Genomic DNA, 20,308 nt, shown 5'->3' with positions numbered 1-20,308 from the left:
AGCTCTTTTAATTGCTCTTTGCTGAGTTTCTTCTCCTGTCACACGGAGTACCATAGTTCAGATTTGAAGTCAAAGTCTTGCAACTTATAAAAACTTGAGAACTGCTTGGCTTTCATCTTGAACGCTCATCTCCAAAATAAGGCAGTGTAGAGCCAAAATTGAAAAGGCAGGTGAATGCTCTTCTGAGAAACGTTGCTCTAACAAAGACACTAAAAAGATCAAGTAAGGAATTACTAGAAATCTCTTCCAGTACTCTAAAGGGCTGGATGCTGGAGCCATGTTGCAACAAATCTTGACACCACCAATTCCACTCCAACTTCCTCAGCAATCTTGTAGACATCCTCTATGAGCTCTGTAGCAACTTGCTCTGCATCACTGCGGCGAGTTGTTATTGGTCTAAGGATCAGTTTGATGTGCTCTGAACAATGGAGCAGGTGCAGGATTTTAGAACTGCAGAGCATTTGCCACAGGTTCCAAGGCAGAATACTTGACTATCAGAGCAATGATGAATTGAGCTTTGGTGGCAGCAGAATGTAGCTGGAAGGCCTGTTTCCTTATGTTGCCATTTCCTTTGAGTGATCTCTCCAACCCATCAATGATGCTCACAAAATGCTCTTGGAAAACTGCAATATTTTTGTACTTTTGGGACCATTGCGTCTCACAGAGGAGTGGAATGTTTAGAGCGCAGTGTCCAGGCTGAACGATGGAGGTGGGGACGCTCCTTCAGGTATACTGGGCCGAGGCCGTTTGGGGCTTTAAGGGTCAGCACCAACACTTTGAATTGTTGGGGTCCCTTCCAGGGCTTATTTTTCCTGGCGGAAATCACCAGAACTTAGTTCTGGCACCACCATTCATTTGGGCACCATTGCCATTATGAGAAAACAAGGGAGGTGTGTTCAGGGTGAATTCCGGCACCTCGTTTACTAGAAAAAATAGAACTGGTCTCTTCCAACCATGGGTGGACTGCCTCCCATCAAGTATATTTAACAAAAATCAAAATACTTAACTGAAAGTAGAAATTATCAGAATATTTGAAATTGAAATGCTCCCTGAGGTCACTTGGATGATGTTGTGGCGCGTTCTAGCGACTGCATGCAACTAACAAAGCTCAGAACAGAAAATGGTGCTTTTTTATATCCTTACCAGTAACTGTCTCTCCACCCTAAAGTAGGGTTACTAGACGTCCCCGTTTCCTGGGGACAGTCCCCAGATTTGCAAATTTGTCCCCAGACAAATTCCATCCCTGGAATGTCCCCAGATTTCATCTAATGTCCCCGGGAAACGTGGCAGCAGCTGTCTCAGCAGCCCGGAGCCCGCCTGGTAGTGCAGTTGGCTCTGGCTAGCTTCAGGAGCTGCCCGCTGCCGTGGTGCCCGCCATTTTGCCTTGCTGGAAGTCCCTATATGATGTGTTGCGCACAAGACACATCATATGGGGACTCGGAGTAGCGGCTGAAGACATGGTGCTGGGCGCTGCTGCTGGGCGAAAGCTGCACAGGGTCGTTGAGTTTGGTGCACCGCTGCAAATTGGCGCTCAGCTCGCTGTTAGCACCGCTTCCCAAGGCCATCGGCTTGGGCTCCGGCTCAGCCTCCAGTAGTGCTTGAGCAGCTGCGGCTCTGCCATTGTGCTCCTCAACTTGCAACTCAGCAACTCAGCTTGTTGGCCAGCTCGTCACGGACGAGAGGCGAGCAGGAGATGAGCTGATCCGGCCCAAGCGTGCCTCCTCCCGCTCGCTCGCTGCCGGCTCTGCCCTGGACCCACTGACTGGGTGTGCTATGGCATGGATGGGCAGCCGCTGGACGATGCCTGCGCAGGAGACGCCCAGACAGACGGGCAGGGCAGCAGCAGGAGGAAGGGGTTCTGCTAATGCTTACTCCCGAGTAAGACTGTAAGGTTTCGCAGTGAAAAGAGGGCGGGAGGGGCGAAGCACGGCTAGCGCTCCAAGAAAGGCCGGGACCCAGAAATAATAATAGGTGTAAATATATGATGCAAATCTTCTCTTCTGTGGTCTCCTCTGTTACAGAGGAGACTACAGAAGATTTGCATCATATATTTACACCTATTCTTATTTCATGTTATAGCAGGATTCTAAGAGACTAGATTATGTGTCTTTGTAAATTGCGTTTCTAAAGGAACTTTAGTTACTGCCAAATGCAAAGAGTGTTTCCATTATTAAGTTTGTTATGAATAAAAATCATTTTAAGTTAGAGCTTAATAATTATTTCACTATTAATATACTTCTTAATTGTATTTTTTTAATAACTTTTTCCTTTAAAAATAAATTGATTGATTGATTGTGTCCCGGGATTCATTGAAATAAATCTGGCAACCGTACCCTAAAGACCATTCCTTCCCCGATCCAGACTTCATGCTGCACTTCGAAAGCCCTCAGACCCTCCCAAGTCAGAGAACGAAGTCAGAAATAATACTCCACTCCCGCCCAGAACCTACAGCTCCGAGGAAGCAGTTCAGAATGCCCGCTCAAACGCCTCTCTCTCCCGCTCCTCCTTCTTTTCCTCTCTCTGCCCCGCCTCTTCCGGTGACGCTGCGCGCCCTTTGCTGAGCCTGCGCATTCTTCGGAGGGCGAAGCGCGCGCGCAGGCTTTCAGCTTCCGCCTCCGTTCCAGTCACCGGAAGTGTCCGGCTGAGCAGGCGAGGGACAGGTAGCAACGTTCCGCCGCCGCAAAGACCCCGTTTAGTTTGAGGACGTAAGGCGGACTTGTACTGTTCTTGTGGCGCCAGGCCTGCCTTTTTCGCGCCCCCTCCCCACAGGTTCTTAGCAGGGTGGTGGGCTTCCCTCCGCCCTGCCCGATTCCCAGCTGTTTCTTGGGGGCCCTGCAGAAAACTTGGGAGAGAGAGGTCTAATAGCCACTAACTGGCGACTGGGGTGGAGAAAGGAAAGGGTTTATATTGCCAGAAACAACGCGGGTTGTGTGTGTTGTGGCAGGGTGTTGTTGTAAACAAAAATCTGCCCTTTTCCCTTATGGGGTATCCAAGAGCCCATATAGAGGCCTTAATATTGTGATAGGAATTATGATGTCTTAGGTAAAGGGACCCCTGACCATTAGGACCAGTCGTGGCCGACTCTGGGGTTGCGGTGCTCATCTCGTTTTATTGGCTGAGGGAGCCAGCGTACAGCTTCCGGGTCATGTGGCCAGCATGACTAAGCCGCTTCTGGCGAACCAGAGCAGCGCACGGAAACACCGTTTACTTTCCCGCCAGAGCGGTACCTATTTACCTACTTCCACTTTGACATGCTTTCGAACTGCTAGGTTGGCAGGAACAGGGACCGAGCAACGGGAGCTCACCCCGTCGAGGGGATTCGAACCGCCAACCTTCTGATTGCCAAGTCCTAGGCTCTGTGGTTTAACCCACAGAGCCACCCGCGTCTCTTATGAAGTCTTAGATATATGGTAATGTTCATAATTGTACCAACCAAGCACGTACATAGATCAGCACAGAAAGACTGACCTGAAACTATTTTGATTCCCAAACTGACCAAATGTTTTCTCTGCAAGGTCAAACTGGAAAAGCCTCCCCATTGTCTTTTCCTTCACAAATCCTGTCTTAAGGGTATGTCTGTGTTTGAATAGGGTGTGAGCCTGTGACATGGCCCAGGAACTAAGTATTTATCATTACAAAAGACTGGCCAGGCTCCCCAGGCAATGCAATCTAGTAAGCAGGGTATCCAATCAAGTAACCTGCCAGACAGGAGAAGAACAACATTCAAATTTCTAGTTACAGATAGGTAGCCGTGTTGGTCTGCCATAGTCAAAACAAAACAAATTCCTTCCAGTAGCACCTTAAAGACCAACTAAGTCAGTTCTTGGTATGAGCTTTCGTGTGCATGCACACTTCTTCAGATACGTATCTGAAGAAGTGTGCATGCACACGAAAGCTCATACCTAGAACTGACTTAGTTGGTCTTTAAGGTGCTACTGGAAGGAATTTGTTTTGTTTTATTCAAATTTCTGTTTTAGACTGCCTTTTTTGTGATGTAGGTATGATGTATCTGGGGGGTGGTCTTGATCTACAGGGTGGCAATTTCACAAGTCCATATAAGGCCTTGTGTGCCATTGTTCTGGGTTCCTCCTCCCTCTTGCGTGTGGTGAGTTGGGACCCTGTTGCAACAGCTTAATAAAGATCAGGCTTACTAGCTGCTTTGCTTCTCAATATTCTCTGGTTGGCCTCTGTTATTTTCTCCCACCAATAGGGAACCTACGTAAGGACTCTATATAGGCTCTTGGATATCCCATAAAGGAAAAGGGCAGATTTTTGTTTACAAAAGTGTCACCCCCTCCAGCAAGGATGCTAGGGTGTGTGTAAGAGTCTCCTCCCACCCATAGCCATTTCTTTTCATTCAGCCTCTTCCCCACCCTCAACTGTGCATGTTAGTGGAGAGAGAATTCTGTCTGTTAACTTGCATGACTTGTGTGTGGACGTGGGCATGCAAGTGTTTGGTTTTTTTTTAAGTCACCTTTCAAGCAAGATTCACTTCTCACACGGCGTCATAAAGACAGTGCAGCGAACTAAGACTTTCCCATTTTGTATTCCGCTTTACAATTGCACGTGGAACGGAACAGCGTTATAAACAAGGGAGATACGGCGTGGTATCATACATTGTGCCCCACGCGTGACAATGGCGTTTGAGAAAAGTACCAGCACAGTGATGCCTAATAAGCAAAAGCGGTTTCCAGTGTGGACTGCTCCCCAAGGTGTGGTTCATCACTGGAAACCTCCCACCCCCAATGTCCTGATCCTCAAGAGCATAAATCTACTGGAATGTAAGCCTGCGGGCAACAATGGTGGTATGTCTTTGTACTTAACTTTGTACAGAAGCCCGACCTCCTTTGGATTGTTACCATCTAGCTTGATGGATTCTGGAAAACTTGAAAGCTTGCACACTCTTTTGTTTGCATTTTTATTTAATAGTTGGCCTAATAAACGCATTGCCCTTATACAGATTTTTTGGGGGGGGGGAACTTTAGGTATTTTTAATGTATACATAAGTGGGGTTTTTTTTAAGCCCCAAAGCTTTTAAATGACAGCACGATCCCATCGCCGGAACTATAGGAGGCAACACAGAGCTCGGTCCTTATACGGATTTTGAAAAGGGAAAAAAAACCTTTAGGTATTTTTAATGTATAGATAAGTGGGTATTTTTTTAAGCCCCAAAGCCTTCAATTGACAGCACGATCCCATCACCGGAACTATAGGTGGCAACACAGAGCTCGGTTTATATTGCAGGACCAGGAAGTGGCGCCCTTGTGACGTTCCATTCTCGCTGCGCGTCGTTTTGTTTTGTTGGAACGTACCACGAGCGACTGCGGGGGGGGGGGAGCTTGCATTCCCAAACCCCTAGAAGAGAGAAAGGAGTGAAGCCACGCCTAAAACGAGTTGCATCGGTTACGTAACAACCCTTCTATCGTTACATACATCACAGAGGATGCGGCAGGAAGAATAGCATCGGCTTGCCTTAAGAGGCTATAGGTCTCCCCCCCCCTTCCCATTCACCTGTAGTTGGGCTGGTCCGAGGGTTAAGTTGTCCGGCCTGGGAAGCATCAGCGGTTAGGGCAGGTGAGTCTCCAGTTCATCTCCCCAAAGGGGGGTTGGGGGACAGCTCGCCTCCCTCTTTCCGGGCCTTGAGCGGCGCGCGGCCCCTCGGCCTGCTGGTTGCCTTGGTAACCAACCGTCGCCACCCGCTCGCGCCTGTGGCTTCGTGGCCTTTGATGGCGCCTTGATAAGCCACAAAACTGGTAAGGGGCGAGCAGCGCCGGATTTACGTATAAGCTAAACAAGCTATAGATTAGAGCCTCACTCTCTTGGGGGGCCGGGAAAAAATTAAAGAGGGGGGAAAAACTGGATGTACGTTTCCAAAATATCACTGGTTTGATCATTACAGTGGTACCTCGGGTTAAGTACTTAATTCGCTCCGGAGGTCCGTTCTTAACCTGAAACTGTTCTTAACCTGAAGCACCAGTTTAGCTAATGGGACCTCCTGCACGATTTCTGTTTTTTATCCTGAAGCAAAGTTCTTAACCTGAAGCACTATTTCTGGGTTAGTGGAGTCTGTAACCTGAAGCGTATGTAACCCAAGGTGTTGTTGTTTAGTCGTGTCCGATTCTTCGTGACCCCCTGGACCAGAGCACACCAGGCACTCCTGTCTTCCACTGCCTCCCGCAGTTTGGTCAAACTCATGCTGGTAGCTTCGAGAACACTGTCCAACCATCTTGTCCTCTGTTGTCCCCTTCTCCTTGTGCCCTCCATCTTTCCCAACATCAGGGTCTTTTCCAGGGAGTCTTCTCTTCTCATGAGGTGGCCAAAGTATTGGAGCCTCAGCTTCACGATCTGACCTTCCAGTGAGTACTCAGGGCTGATTTCCTTAAGAATGGATATTTTTTATCTTCTTGCAGTCCATGGGACTCTCAAGAGTCTCTCAAGAGTCCCCCATAATGACAGATTTAAGGGTTTAAAAAAATCATATTCTTTCAAAAATGCCTATGTGGGTTTTTTGGGTGGAGGGCTGTGTTGCTTGTGCCCTAAGCACATGCCTTTTGAGTAATTTAGCACTGTACTTAAATGGCACCTGTTAAAAACTCACAATTACAATTAATTACATTTATATCCCACCTTTCCTCCAAGTTTCTCAAGGTGTACATGGTTCTCCTCTGCCATTTTATCTATACAACAACTAGTGAGGTAAGTTAGGTTGAGAGGTAGTGATTGTCCTAAAGTCACCCAGTGATCTTAATGACCGAGCAGAGATTTGAATCTTGGTTTCCCACTTACTCTGGCAACCTTGCTTTAATCATGCACTATGTTATTTGTTTTTACAGCAGCCTTGCCAAGTAGCTCAGTATAGCTTCTCAAGTTGTCAGATCACAACCTAGTGCGTGTACTTTACTTGACCTGCTGACCTGCGAAAGATAAACACATTAATTTTTTCCTGGCATGCAGATGAAATGATAGGCAGAGCTTCTGCTTGAGTTTTCTGCATGAAACATTTTCCATAATGGAACATTTGCTGCTCCCGTATTTTCTATAGAAAAATGGTAATTCCTAAAATGCATTGTTACATAAATTAGTCACATAGGATTGTATACAATGTTGCACTGGCAGTGCTGTGAAGGTAAGAACTGCTGAACCTTCCAAAATTCCCTCTTCTGCACATCTCTAAAAAGTATAAAAGTTCTGTTCTCTGTTCATCCTTGGGTGCACCTTCCTACAAGACTCCTTCCCTGGGCAACTGTTCACATGACTGTTCAGGCTAGTTCAGGGAGGATGATATGCACAAGCTAGTTTCACAAGATTAATCTGTGCTTCTTTTAATTCTACTTAGGTTTTTGTATGAACTTAGAAATGTTGAGCAAAAGTCCAGGGTATTTCTCCCACCCCTTCTGGGACTCAAGCAATGGTTTCTTATTTAGCAACACTCAATTTTAATATTAAATCAGGAATAGATAGCAAGCCTACAGTCTGGCTATATCTGTGTCTTTTCTGATATTTTAAAAATCAGATTAAAATATATGAAGCATGGATTAAAAGGATGAATGAAAATAAGATATTTTTCAGTGCTGTTTCTCATTATAATAAAACCTCTGAATTGTTAACAAAAATAATTTAAGCTTACTAGCAGAAGTATTGCTAAATGATCACCAAGGAATCTCCGCAATGAATTTCAGCTTATTCAGGGGCATTTCCAAACTGAAGCCACACATGAAACCACTAGAGGGCAATCTGGACACTTGCTTAAAGTCAGCTGCTATTTGACATTAAGGTCTACCTTTAAGTCACACTTAAAGCACGTTTCCCCCCTCAAAGAATTCTGGGCATTGTAATTCGGTCAAGGATTTCTGGGAATTGTAACATTGTGAGGGGTAAACTACAGTGTCCATAATTCTCTGAGGGAAAGAGAGTTTGCAGTTGGAATTCCATTGCTGATGTGGAAGAAGGAAGACAAAACAAATCGGTGTTGCCATTTTGTTCTTTGTGTTACACTGATAATTTGATTCCCTTGCAGAGGAAGAAAATAAATCAAGTGTTTTTATTCTCCTTCATCACAAAAATCCCCCTCTTCTCCCATTTGCACAGTTGTTTTATCCCAGGCTTGTTATTTTCATTTAAAACCAGCTCAGTTCACTTTCATAGCTTGACACTTTGCTGTTGGGTATTCCGACCCTCCATAAATATTGCCATTCTCTGTTTTGGTTGCACTGCTTTTTTAATGGGAGGGCAGCTTATCTATTTTCCTTTGCAAAAGCCAGGATGAACTGCCGTTCAGAGGTACTGGAGATATCGGTGGAGGGACGCCAGATTGAAGAAGCGATGCTTGCTGTTTTGCACACCATATTGCTCCATCGCAGCACAGGAAAGTTCCACTACAAGAAGGAAGGGACCTACTCCATTGGGACAGTCGGCACACAAGATGTTGACTGTGACTTCATTGATTTTACCTATGTTAGAGTTACTTCCGATGAGCTTGACCGGGCATTGAGAAAAGCTGTTGGGGAATTCAAGGTAATGCTTGCTATTACTCACTGTTTATTTTTTTAAGTACATGAGACTGCCCATGAAGACGGTTTAAAAACTTCACTTTTTCCAAAATGCAATTGAGCCACCAAGGTTTAGGCAGTGACCAAGAGAATGGAACATGTGACGCTAGTCCTTTGCCACCTTCACTGGTGACCAAGTTCTTTCCAGTCTCATTTCCCTAAATAGCCTGCTACTGGATAGTTTGCAAAATCACCTCGTCCCATATAAATTTGCCCAATAATTCCATTCCTTTTCTGTGTCCAGCAAGTCTTTTTTGCAGTTGTCCCCAGGTCTGCATGGAATCCTTCTCCACATATCTTAACAAGTGTTTTGTACAGCATGGCTGGGTGATAGTTGTGACCTTTTTGAATAAGGGGATTTAGGACACCAAAGACTTCTGTCTCCAGTTTTATAAGCACATTGTTTTGCTCAACTGTTCAGTGGAATTGGGTTAGATTTCTATCATACAAATCCCACATACTATCAATTAATGTACATAATTTGGAAGACATATTTTTTAATCTGCATTCTGGTAACTTAGCAGTAGGATGTTTAAATTTGAAATTTGGTAATATATGAGAAAGTAAAATGGATGCCAGGCACAGTGAATGACAATGCCCATGTAGGGCTGAAGGAAAAGAACTGGAATGAATGTAGAAAGAGAGGGTCTTGTATAGTGTAAAACCATCCAGCCGATTGATGACTGGAACCAGAGTTAACTCCTTTTAGCAAATATTGCCTTGAGCAATCCTCAGTCTTGGGAGTCAAGAAAACGTGCTTGATCTTCAGAGTTCTGAAAAGCTTTCGAATCGTATGAAATTTTGGCCATACAACTGTCTATCCACCTTGAATGTGGATGCACAGCATGATTCTTGGTACAGGGAGCAGTGATTTCTATATGTTGTGAAGGTCTTTGGGAATCAGCATTGTAAAATGTCCATTGGTGGTTCTGTATTCCCAGGATGCACTGCGGAACTCGGGCAATGATGGCATGGGCCAGATCTCGCTGGAGTTCTACCAGAAGAAGAAATCACGCTGGCCATTCTCTGACGAGTGTATCCCATGGGAAGTGTGGACGGTCAAAGTGAACGTGGTGAGCCTTGCTAATGAGCAGGAGCGGCAGATCTGTCGTGAGAAGGTTGGTGAGAAGCTCTGTGAGAAGATCATCAACATTGTAGAAGTGATGAACCGACATGAGTACCTGCCCAAGATGCCCACCCAGTCTGAGGTGGACAATGTCTTTGATACGGGGCTGCGGGATGTCCAGCCCTACCTGTACAAGATTGCTTACCAGATCACTGACTCACTTGGAACCTCTGTCACTACAACCATGCGGCGCCTCATCAAGGATACCCTGGCACTCTGATCTCCATGAGACTGTAGACCTGACATTATTGAGAGGCAACATGAGCAACTGGCTTTCTGTCCAAAAGCACCAGATACATATTTTCTCCCAGAAAATCTGGGAGTCTTGATATCCAGGTGCCCTGTTCTAATTTATTAACTTCCAAGTATCTCCAGGGCCAAGACAGAACCAGCCCTGACTCCTGGGTTCAGTACACCAGTTTACGTGAAACCCAGCCTCTCACAGCAGAAAAGGAAACCAGGATTCTTCCTTCAGCCCCCTTTTCTGTTAGACTTAGCTCTACAAGCTTAGAAGGTGTGCCTCTTCATGGGAGAAAATAGTGTGTATTTTTTCGTGAGCATTTCCCTACTATAGGACAGATGATAACTCCCAGCTTGGTTCTCTCCATGACCAGATGCCTTTATTTATTAACCGTAGAGTCTTTTGTTAATGGAAATCTGCCAGAGCTGGGGTTACTTATCTTGGCAAAATGGGTGCCTTTCATCCTGATAAACCACTCCTTCTCCTTGACCCTCCTCTGACTGTAAGATAATGGAATAAGATTATAAGTCTCCCTGTTTTGTACATGTCAGTTAGGGCAGTAGAGGGCTGCAGACTCATTTTTTTCCTTGTGAGTCCTGGTTGCAAAGAAGAGCTAAGTCCGAAAGACGTGTTCAAAGGGCTGTCTTTAACTTGCCAATCTAGTCCTCATCAACCCCACAGTTGCTATTTCTCAGTAGAGTTTGGAAGTCAGGCACTTGCATTTCTAAAAATAAGGATCTTCAATTACTTGTATTTGTTTTTCCAGTGTAACGTAAATGTATAATAGTCTGAGAATTAAAATTAGAAAACCCAAATCTCTGCCTGTGTATATGCTATACAATAATAGTTTTCAGATGCCATACACTGAAAAGGTTGGGAAAGTGTCTACCAGTATGGAGTTGGGCAGAAGAAACCTAGATTCAAAGTCCAACATTCAGCTAGAAAGTTCACCATTGAGTCTTAACCAATCATCGTCTCAGCCTAGTTTGCCTTTGGGGGCTTGCTGTGCAAATAAAAAGAAAGAAAGGAAACTGATCTGTGGCAGCCTAACACCCTTGGAGGAAGGATGCAGTACAAATGTAACAGACATTCTTAGGCAAATCAACCTGGAAATACACGTGCAGCCTTAAAAAGGTAAAGGTACCCCTGACCATTAGGTCCAGTCGTGGACAACTCTGGGGTTGCGGCGCTCATCTTGCTTTACTGAGGGAGCCGGCATTTGTCCACAAAGCAGCGCATGGAAACGCCGTTTACCTTCCCGCCAGAGTGGTACCTATTTATCTACTTGCACTTTGATGTGCTTTCGAACTGTTAGGTGGGCAGGAGCTGGGACCGAACAACGGGAGCTCACCCCATTGTGGGAATTTGAACCGCCGACCTTCCCGATCAGCAAACCCTAGGCTCTGTGGTTTAGACCACAGCGCCACCCGCGTCCCTTACATGCATACAAATCAGTGTGTTCAAATACGATCACAGCCTTTCTTGCAGATACACGTGCATTTATATCAAACTTAATTGGAATCTGAAATTACTGGTTCGCTTTTACTGGTGGCCCTTCGACCTAATAAAATGTTGAAAACTTCCAGTTTAAAGCAAGGGCAAATCTGGGACACGTGCTCAATCCAGTCTCTTTGGTATACGCTTAAAAGTTAAACCCGCCTTCCCTTACTTTGACTAATCATATCCGTAAGGGCGGGAACTTCCACAATTCCGAACAATGATCAAGCCGGGTTTCCTTGAAAGGCGTCGGCTCCAGCCTGTAGCGGAGAGCTAGAGTGATAAAGAGCAGATCCCTGGCCCAATAGGCTACTTACTAACTGGGCACATCCCTCATGGCACCTTCCCCTCTCGCTTAGCCCTTCCCACCCAGCGATTGCTCCAGCGGGTGAGTGACAAGGCAGCTGACCCAATAAGCTTCAGGGAGCCGAAGACTCCCCGGCCAATAGCCGACTCGGACGGCGCCATCCCACCCTTCAGCCGGAGCTGACTGAGGCTGTCGGCGGCGGTTGCTCTTTCAGTCAGCCGGTGGCCGCCATGTTGGGCTTCGCGGGTCGCTGCTGCGCCTCTTCGGCCGCCTCCCTGCTGCGGCGGGGCGTGCGGAGCCCGCTCCAGGACCTCCTGAAGCTCCGCGGCGGGGTCGCCTCAGCTGCCACCGAGGCCCGTGAGTGAGCGGAGGGCGAGGGAAGGCGCCCGAGGGCGGGGTCACCTTGGGGCCTAGTGGCGGGTGTGAAGCGCTGCCAGGGCGGCGTGGGCCTGCAAATCTGCTCCTCTGCGGCGGGAGGAGCTGCCTTTCAGGCTGCAGGGCCTTTGCTGCTGGCTTAAGTCAAATCTCTGCAGTCAGGCTTTTTATTATGTTCTTATCTATCTATCTATAATATATATATGCGCGCTGTAAGCCATCCAAAGTGGCTGGGGAAACCCAGCTAGATGGTCGGGGTCTAAATATAAAATTATTATTATTATTATTATTATTATTATTATTAGGGAGGGAAAACATAAGAGGCCCCTCTGGATGAGCCCCACTTAGCCCACGGCCGCGTTCCTTTTTTGTCGTAAATTTTAATTGATTTTCATACAATTTAACAAATTCAATTCGCAATATTCCCGCAGCATTTTGACTTCCCGGTCTTAACATCCACGGTGTTTCTGTTCAGATCCTTTTTACCTGCTACCTTAAATGTTAGACTTCTCTATTACGGGTTTGGGAGGGACGACACGCATCTCTGCCCCCCCCCCAAATGCAGGACACGGGGCCCCCTCCCAGCAACCGTCGTTCGGAGGCATTTCTAACGTAGGAATCCTAGGGAAGCGTGCACGCGAAAGCCCCGTGGACGTGAGAGCGCAAGGCTGCCCTTTCACGCGACGCGTGGCCCCAGGCAAGGATCGGGGTTTTTTTTTTGGAACTGGGAAGCGAAGGTGGCCTGTTTTAACAGCGGAGGTTGTTGCAGGGGAGCCGACGAAGAAGATGGCGATGGGGAAAGGCTTCCGCAGTGTGTCGGGGTGTGCAAGCGTTTCCAAAGCACGCGAGACTAGTGCCTCTGTTTTCACCTTCGACAAGGTGGCCAGTATTAAGGGGCCTGGCCTTTAAGGCAGCCTTTCTCAACCTGTGGGTCACCCGAGGATGTTGAACTACAACTCCCATCACCCCTAGCTAGCAAGGCCAGAGCTCAGGGATGATGGGAGTTGTAGTCCAACAACATCTGGGGACCCACAGGTTGAGAACCGCTGCTTTAAGGGAAGGTTATGCCAGAAAGTGGGGGGGGGGTTGCTCCTGGAGTAGTGAGGGAGGTGGGTCTGGGTTGCCAGTGCTGGACTCAGCTAGGCCAGCATAGAGCGAGCTTCCTTGCAGAGTGTCTGCAGTGTACAGGGAGACAAGTAGAAAAGGCATATATTGCTGGAGTGGAGGATCTCTGTAGCTGGAAACTGGCTTATGGGATCCATGTTTTGTGCTTGGGAGCAGTTTGTTCTCGACTTAGTCTCACATTGGTAACCTCAAGGAGTTGGGAATGAGGGTTACAAGGTCACAGCCTGAAGTTCTCCTTGATTCAGCAGGTTCTCCAGGCCAAAAGGGTGGGAGTCTTGAGCTAACTCCTGTCACATTTGCTTCCTTTGCAGCCTAGTGGGTGGGGAAATACAGTGGTGCCCCGCAAGACGAACGCCTCGCAAGACGGAAAACCCGCTAGACGAAAGGGTTTTCCGTTTTGGAGGCGCTTCGCTAAACGAATTTCTCTATGGGGTTGCTTCGCAAGACGAAAAAATCTTGCGAGTTCCCGCGGGTTTTTTCCGCTTTCCCCCCCCTTTCCTAAGCCGCTAAGCCGCTTATCAGCTGTTCCGCTGATAAGCCGCCTCTCAGCTGATCGCTAAAAGCCGCTAGACCGCTAATAGCGCTAATCCGCTAAGCCGTCAATGGGCTTGCTTCGCAAGAGGAAAAAAACGCTAGACGAAGAGAATCACGGAACGGATTAATTTCGTCTTGCGAGGCACCACTGTACTCTGTGATAACCGCTTAATCGTCATGTCTGCCATGGTTGTCCTCTAGGCCGGAACTATGCTGCACAGGCGGCTCCTGCAGCTAAAGCTGGAGTGGCCACTGGGCGCATTGTGGCAGTCATTGGTGCTGTGGTGGATGTCCAGTTCGATGATGCCCTGCCACCGATCCTCAATGCACTTGAGGTGCAAGGCAGAGATACACGGCTGGTGTTGGAGGTAGCACAGCACTTAGGTAAGCACCATTTGTATTCCTTGGCTTTTCTCTAGTCCTGTTTTAACTCTTCCTTCGTTGATGATCAGTAAAATGACTTTCGTTCTTCTGAGCTTGCTGAAGCCATATTTATGATCTGAGAAGGAATCTTAAACCCACTGCTAACCAGAAGGTAACTGGACACAGGGCCGTGTTGACTGGTGGCATTGGTCAGTGTTGTGGCCCAATTTTACTTACCAGTCGCCAACCCAGGAGAATGTAGGCGTTTCTGAGGGCACTGGCATTTTATGGCCCAACACAATAAGGAGCAGATTACCTATTTGAAATTCTCAAACACAGAGATCCCTTGCCTTTCCATCTTGACCTTGATATCTGGTTGTAATGAGCTTTAATGTTCTAATTTTGAAATACATCTTTACTGAAGTGTTTTTTCAGTCATAAGACTGTTAACGCAATGTACTGAATTTTAGCTCTCTTCTCTGTGTATGTTAAATGGAAAGTACATTGTTTCCATGCCCAGTGTTTATGTCATTCTCAAACAGAAGTAAAGCTTCCTTTAGCAATTTACCACAGAGGATTAACACGGAGTATTTCCCCCCTCTAAATATTGAAATGTGTTTGCACTCATCGGGCTTAAAGAGAAATGCAACTTACAAAGTTTGTTCTCCATTGTAGGTGAGAATACGGTTCGTACCATTGCTATGGATGGTACTGAAGGCTTGGTGAGAGGCCAAAAAGTTTTGGACTCTGGTGCACCCATCAGAATTCCTGTAGGACCTGAGACCCTTGGCAGAATCATGAATGTGATTGGAGAGCCAATTGATGAAAGAGGCCCAATAACAACCAAACAGTAAGTGTGAATCTGATGGTTAAATGATAGGCAACCATTCATAGGCTGGTAGCAAAAGCATGTTAATTAGTGTATTTTCAATTTAATAGAACTCTTGCTGTCTTCATGTTCAACTGTTGAGCTTAGATAGCAGAGCACCCCTACTGTTTATGAGGGTATGGAGAATTTTATAGCAGAAGCTATGCCAGCAGTTATTTCTTTCATGATCATTCTTTAATTTCGCAGTTCTTAGAAGTTCTGGACAGCATTTTCTTTCCATTAAGAGCTAGCCTAAGCAATGCAGTGCTAAATTATAAACCATATTAATAGAAGCATGCTAACTGTGCATCTGTGGAGCAGTTCCTGTATAACATATTACTATTGCTGACACATTAGTTTTAGCACTCCATGCTAGAAAATGAAAATAAACTTAATCTAAAATAAAAAAAAGTTTTGTTCAAAATACATATTTTAGATATTGCATTTTTCTTATGCAACTTAGTGTATAGATTTCAAATCCTGCTTTTTCTGCTCCAACTCTTACTAAACTAAAACTAGACAGTTTTTCTATGATTAAAACACAAATGAAACCATAGTGTTGCAGACTTCTTGGCCTAAAGCAGGCACAGTGTGTGAATACCAAACTGGAGCCTGGGTATAAGAATTATTGGTGAACACTTTGTGAATACCCAATATAAGAGCACACTTTTTCATAATGTGTGGCCAACTGTCTTTTCCCTTCCTTCCTTCCTTCCTTCCTTCCTTCCTTTCTTTCTTTCTTTCGCAGACTTGCTGCTATTCATGCTGAAGCACCAGAGTTTGTTGAGATGAGTGTTGAGCAAGAAATCCTTGTGACTGGCATTAAAGTTGTAGATCTCCTTGCACCATATGCCAAAGGTGGTAAAATTGGTAAGTTACCAGAGGACCCATGTGGAATAGGTTCTATCTGGGGTAGGGTGGTCAGTGCCTTAAATGCCCAAGTTTCCTGCCCCAACAATTTGTGTTCCTCTTCCATTAGGCAGTTAGAACCTAAAATCCTGACAACGGCTTTGTTTCCTTCACTGATGAGTAAATTTATGACTTTCGTTCTTCTGATATTGCTGAAGCCACTCTTATTTCTGAGAAGGAAAAGGAGGAGAATGATAGAGGGTGCATAATCAAAGGCTGAATACTAAACTGACTTTCTTTCCCAGGGCTGTTCGGTGGTGCTGGTGTCGGCAAGACAGTACTGATCATGGAGCTTATCAACAATGTTGCCAAAGCCCATGGTGGCTACTCAGTGTTTGCTGGTGTTGGGGAAAGAACTCGTGAAGGCAATGACTTGTACCATGAAATGATTGAATCTGGAGTCATCAACTTGAAGGATACCACATCCAAGGTGAGCAAGCTATTCAGGCTACGGAGGTGGGAAGGGACTAATCTAGGCCCCAAGAATTCAGTATTGGTTGACTTTATCTGCCATCTGGAAAGGGGATTTGGTAGCTTTCACCAGAAATTGGTTGCTGTGTTTGAGACTAGTCTATAGAATTCTAAATATCTAGTCTGGACCTTGCGCCAAATGCTCATAGGAAGCTAACAGAATTACTGAAGTACACAGGCTGAAGAGGCTTTCTTGTTAACATTTGTAGTAGCGAGAGCCTGCCTTTGGAGGAAATACTTTTATATGTCATTTGAAGCTACCTTGGTGTGACCTGGGAGGGGCTGATGAGGGGCATAGAAACTTTCTAGCCCATAATGAATTCCCTCTTTATCCTTTAGGTCGCACTTGTTTACGGACAGATGAATGAGCCGCCTGGTGCTCGTGCCAGGGTTGCTTTAACTGGGTTGACCGTGGCTGAATATTTCAGGGACCAGGAAGGTCAAGATGTACTGCTCTTCATTGACAACATTTTCCGTTTCACACAAGCTGGATCTGAGGTAAGGCTGGATGTCCTAGGTCACCCTCCATCAGAAGCTTCAATTAAGCTTGCTAGTGAGAAAGCCTCAGTCTTTAAAATGAGTTTCTGTCCTGAGTGTTGGATGTCTCCAGGTGTATTTAGGATCCCCTATCCCTTGAAGGTAGAAATTTCTAGTTCTCGGTACCTTCTTCCTGTTAGGACCTCTGTTTTTTGCCATACTCGTTTCCTGCCTGCTTGAAAAACCAATTACAGCTCTTGCCAGTCGTGTGTAAAAATCAGGTGTGCAAATAGTCCACAGAGCCTAGTACTTGCCGATCAGAAGGTCAGCGGGTCGAATCCCCGCGACGGGGTGAGCTCCTGTTGCTCTGTCCCTGCTCCTGCCAACCTAGCAGTTCAAAAGCACCTCAAAGTGCAAGTAGATAAATAGGTACCGCTCCAGCGCGAAGGTAAACGGCGTTTCCATGTACTGCTCTGGTTTGCCAGAAGTGGCTTAGTCATGCTGGCCACGCCGGCTCCCTCAGCCAATAAAGCGAGATGAGCGCCGCAACCCCAGAGTCGGTCACAACTGGACCTAATGGTCAGGGGTCCCTTTACCTTTACCTAGAAGATCTTATATTTGTCAGCCACACTGGTGTTCAATTACTGCACATTTCTTCTCTTCCAGGTGTCTGCCTTGCTGGGCAGAATTCCCTCAGCTGTGGGGTACCAGCCTACTCTAGCAACTGATATGGGTACCATGCAAGAGAGAATCACAACAACTCGCAAGGGATCTATCACATCTGTGCAGGTAACAACTGTTAAAACAAGTCCCTCTCTAAGGATGGCAGAACTGCCCACGAAGTTCACTGTGTGCTTTGTTTAATAACAAACTTCATCCAGTTGCTCTCCCCCTTGATCCAACACAGCTGTTTTTCTTCCTTCAGATGGTTAACATTTAAAGTCATCATCATCAAACCTTTTATTGGCATCACATACAACATCCAAAACAGATCAATACAGAATTACCACTTCCCCAGTGGCACAAAACATTTGCTAAAAGAAAGGAAGCAGAGCAGTGCTTGCATATGCAATATGGCACTATAGTAAGCCTTTTCTCTTCACAGGCTATTTACGTACCAGCTGATGACTTAACTGATCCAGCCCCTGCGACTACATTTGCCCACTTGGATGCCACCACTGTGTTGTCTCGCGCCATTGCTGAATTGGGCATTTACCCAGCTGTGGACCCTCTCGATTCCACCTCTCGTATCATGGATCCCAATATCGTGGGGCAGGAGCATTATGATGTGGCCCGTGGGGTGCAAAAGATTTTGCAGGTGAGGAGGGTGGATTAGGCACACAATTACTTAATATCTCATGTGCAAAAAATAAAATAATATTGGTTTATGCCAATAAACTTTACCCTCACTGGTAGTACCAATGGCTGTTCAAAAGGCAGAATGTACGGTAGATTTGGTGCATGGCCTGTTCTCCTTCAGGGTGCCTTTTGGTCACATGCCTGTGTTCTTTCTAGGACTATAAGTCCCTCCAGGACATCATTGCTATTTTGGGTATGGATGAGTTGTCTGAAGAGGATAAGCTTACCGTGGCTCGTGCCCGTAAAATTCAGAGGTTTCTGTCCCAGCCCTTCCAGGTTGCTGAAGTTTTCACTGGCCATGCAGGCAAGCTGGTACCCCTAAAGGAAACCATCAAGGGCTTCCAAGCGATCCTGGCAGGTAAGAAGTTATCTTGGTATTTTATTTATTAAATTTGTATACCGCTCTTCGTCCGAAGATCTTGGGGCAGTTCACAGAATAAACACAAAAGTACAGTGGTGCCTCGCAAGACGAAATTAATCCGTTCCGCGAGTCTCTTCGTCTTGCGGTTTTTTCCTCTTGCGAAGCACGGCTATTAGTGGCTTAGCGGCTTTAAGAAAAAGGAAACAAACTCGCAAGAACTCGCAAGACGTTTCGTCTTGCAAAGCAAGCCCATAGGGAAATTCGTCTTGCGGAACGACTCAAAAAAACGGAAAACTCTTTCGTTTTGCACATTTTTCGTCTTGCGAGGCATTTGTCTTGCAAGGTACCACTGTACATAATAAAAGCAAGAGCAAAACAATCCTCCCCTTTCCCACAAACACATTTAAAGGGTATAAGAGATCATTCAGCCTGTTTGAAGGGGAACATTTTTACCTGGTTCCTAAGGGTGTATAATGAAGGTATAATCCCTGGGGAGAGCATTCCACACCTTCAGCTATACAATGTCAGCAGTTTGCACTTGCACCCAATTTATGGTAATTTGGGTAATCATAAATGGCCCTCTACAATGGGCTTGCAGGTGGCTCCAGCCAGTTCATACTGATTTACCACTTCTATCCTCCGTAGCATGGAAGGGAACCCCAAAAAGGGAACTGGGCAGATCTGCATGTCAGCACTTTATGCTGCCCAGAAACAAGTTTGCCAATCTGCTGCTTTTCCTGAACAGTTCGTTGTCTGACTTGCTGCATCTCTTTTCCTTTGCAGGAGAGTATGACCACCTCCCTGAGCAGGCTTTCTACTTGGTGGGGCCTATTGAGGAAGCTGTGGCAAAGGCTGAGAAGCTGGCTGAAGAGCACCAATGAGTCTGTGGCTGAGGGGGGAATTGTTCTGCATCAGACTCTCCATTGGTTCATATTGTCCAGGTTCCCAACTGGGAAGTCGTGTAACATGTCTGCAAAGTATTTAAAGTTTTCAATAAAACTTCTGGTGAGATCGTAGAAGTGGCATGTCATGTTGCAAGTGGTGACGTGGGAGGTAATAGCACTTCTGCTGTAGCTTGCTGACTCTCTCTGCCCCTTAACTGCTGCTTGTCATTTCCCCAACAGTAGACCTGCTCATTCCTAAGATTAATGTGCTGGCATGCAGCCAGTTACTCATCTGCAAGCTCAAATTCCCTGGAGACTAGGCCTAAAATGCCTCTTCAATCTTAGCTGTTTTCTTAATGTCTTTATTACTAGATAAACATGATGGATAATTCATTGCAGCTTCCAAAATGAAACCAGAATGTGCGACTGACTTTATTCTATCCCATTTATCCTGAGTGGTACAACTTTATTGGATGTGCACTTACCTTGTGATCAGTAGCAGCAGAAAAATCCAGATATCTTAGTAGGCTTCTGCTTGCCTTGGCATCTAGTAGGTGGTAGATGATCTGGCCAGATGAAGGGGAAAGCGTAACACCTCACATACTTTAATTTAAAACTTGATTAGATATATAGTAATCCTAGTTGGTCAAAAAAGAACTATTGGCCTCACTACAAATAGAAGAGCTAGCATATTTTGCCTGTTGCAAGCAGCATCAAGTCTAGCAAGTATATATAAGAAATCTCAACGGGCTGAGAGTAGGTTGCGTGTGCCTTTAAGTGCTCCCTAACGTCCCTCGCACGTTACAAACTTGTAGGACACATGGTGGTTTCTAGACACTTCTTTCAGACCTAAGATCAGTGG

At 45.9% G+C, this 20,308-nt stretch overlaps 2 protein-coding genes and 1 long non-coding RNA gene across 6 annotated transcripts; 2 read left to right on the top strand and 1 right to left on the bottom strand.

Annotated features, from left to right (window-relative positions):
• Positions 1-4,904: 4,904 nt before the first annotated feature.
• On the bottom strand, positions 4,905-5,600 carry LOC309335479. The gene is made up of 2 exons (XR_014153536.1): positions 5,512-5,600; positions 4,905-5,355 (listed from the first exon to the last, which is right to left on the bottom strand). It is a non-coding gene; the product is annotated as an uncharacterized lncRNA (long non-coding RNA).
• Positions 5,423-10,731, top strand: ATG101 (autophagy related 101). 4 transcript variants are annotated; one of them, XM_081850525.1, is made up of 3 exons: positions 5,423-5,574; positions 8,258-8,514; positions 9,491-10,731. In XM_081850525.1, the coding sequence occupies exons 2-3, from the start codon at positions 8,263-8,265 to the stop codon at positions 9,893-9,895; spliced, it is 657 nt and encodes a 218-aa protein (XP_081706651.1). In that variant the 5' UTR covers positions 5,423-5,574; positions 8,258-8,262; the 3' UTR covers positions 9,896-10,731. The 4 variants fall into 4 exon arrangements, with proteins under 4 accessions (XP_081706651.1, XP_081706653.1, XP_081706654.1 ...); XM_081850527.1 differs by having other exon boundaries at positions 5,430-5,574; positions 8,262-8,514; XM_081850528.1 differs by lacking the exon at positions 5,423-5,574 and adding an exon at positions 5,615-5,753 and having other exon boundaries at positions 8,262-8,514.
• A 1,188-nt stretch (positions 10,732-11,919) lies between these two features.
• Positions 11,920-19,581, top strand: ATP5F1B (ATP synthase F1 subunit beta). Its single transcript, XM_081849748.1, has 10 exons — positions 11,920-12,077; positions 13,956-14,138; positions 14,793-14,967; positions 15,734-15,855; positions 16,140-16,324; positions 16,705-16,863; positions 17,509-17,631; positions 17,948-18,160; positions 18,358-18,559; positions 19,346-19,581. Exons 1-10 carry the CDS (start codon positions 11,951-11,953, stop codon positions 19,441-19,443), a joined length of 1,587 nt encoding a protein of 528 aa, XP_081705874.1. The 5' UTR covers positions 11,920-11,950; the 3' UTR covers positions 19,444-19,581.
• The last annotated feature ends 727 nt before the right edge of the window (positions 19,582-20,308 follow it).

This window comes from Podarcis erhardii (genome assembly GCF_964252035.2).
Source record: "Podarcis erhardii genome assembly, chromosome: 2".
Taxonomy (NCBI): Eukaryota; Metazoa; Chordata; class Lepidosauria; order Squamata; family Lacertidae; genus Podarcis; species Podarcis erhardii.
This window is presented reverse-complemented; position numbering and strand designations above follow the sequence as displayed.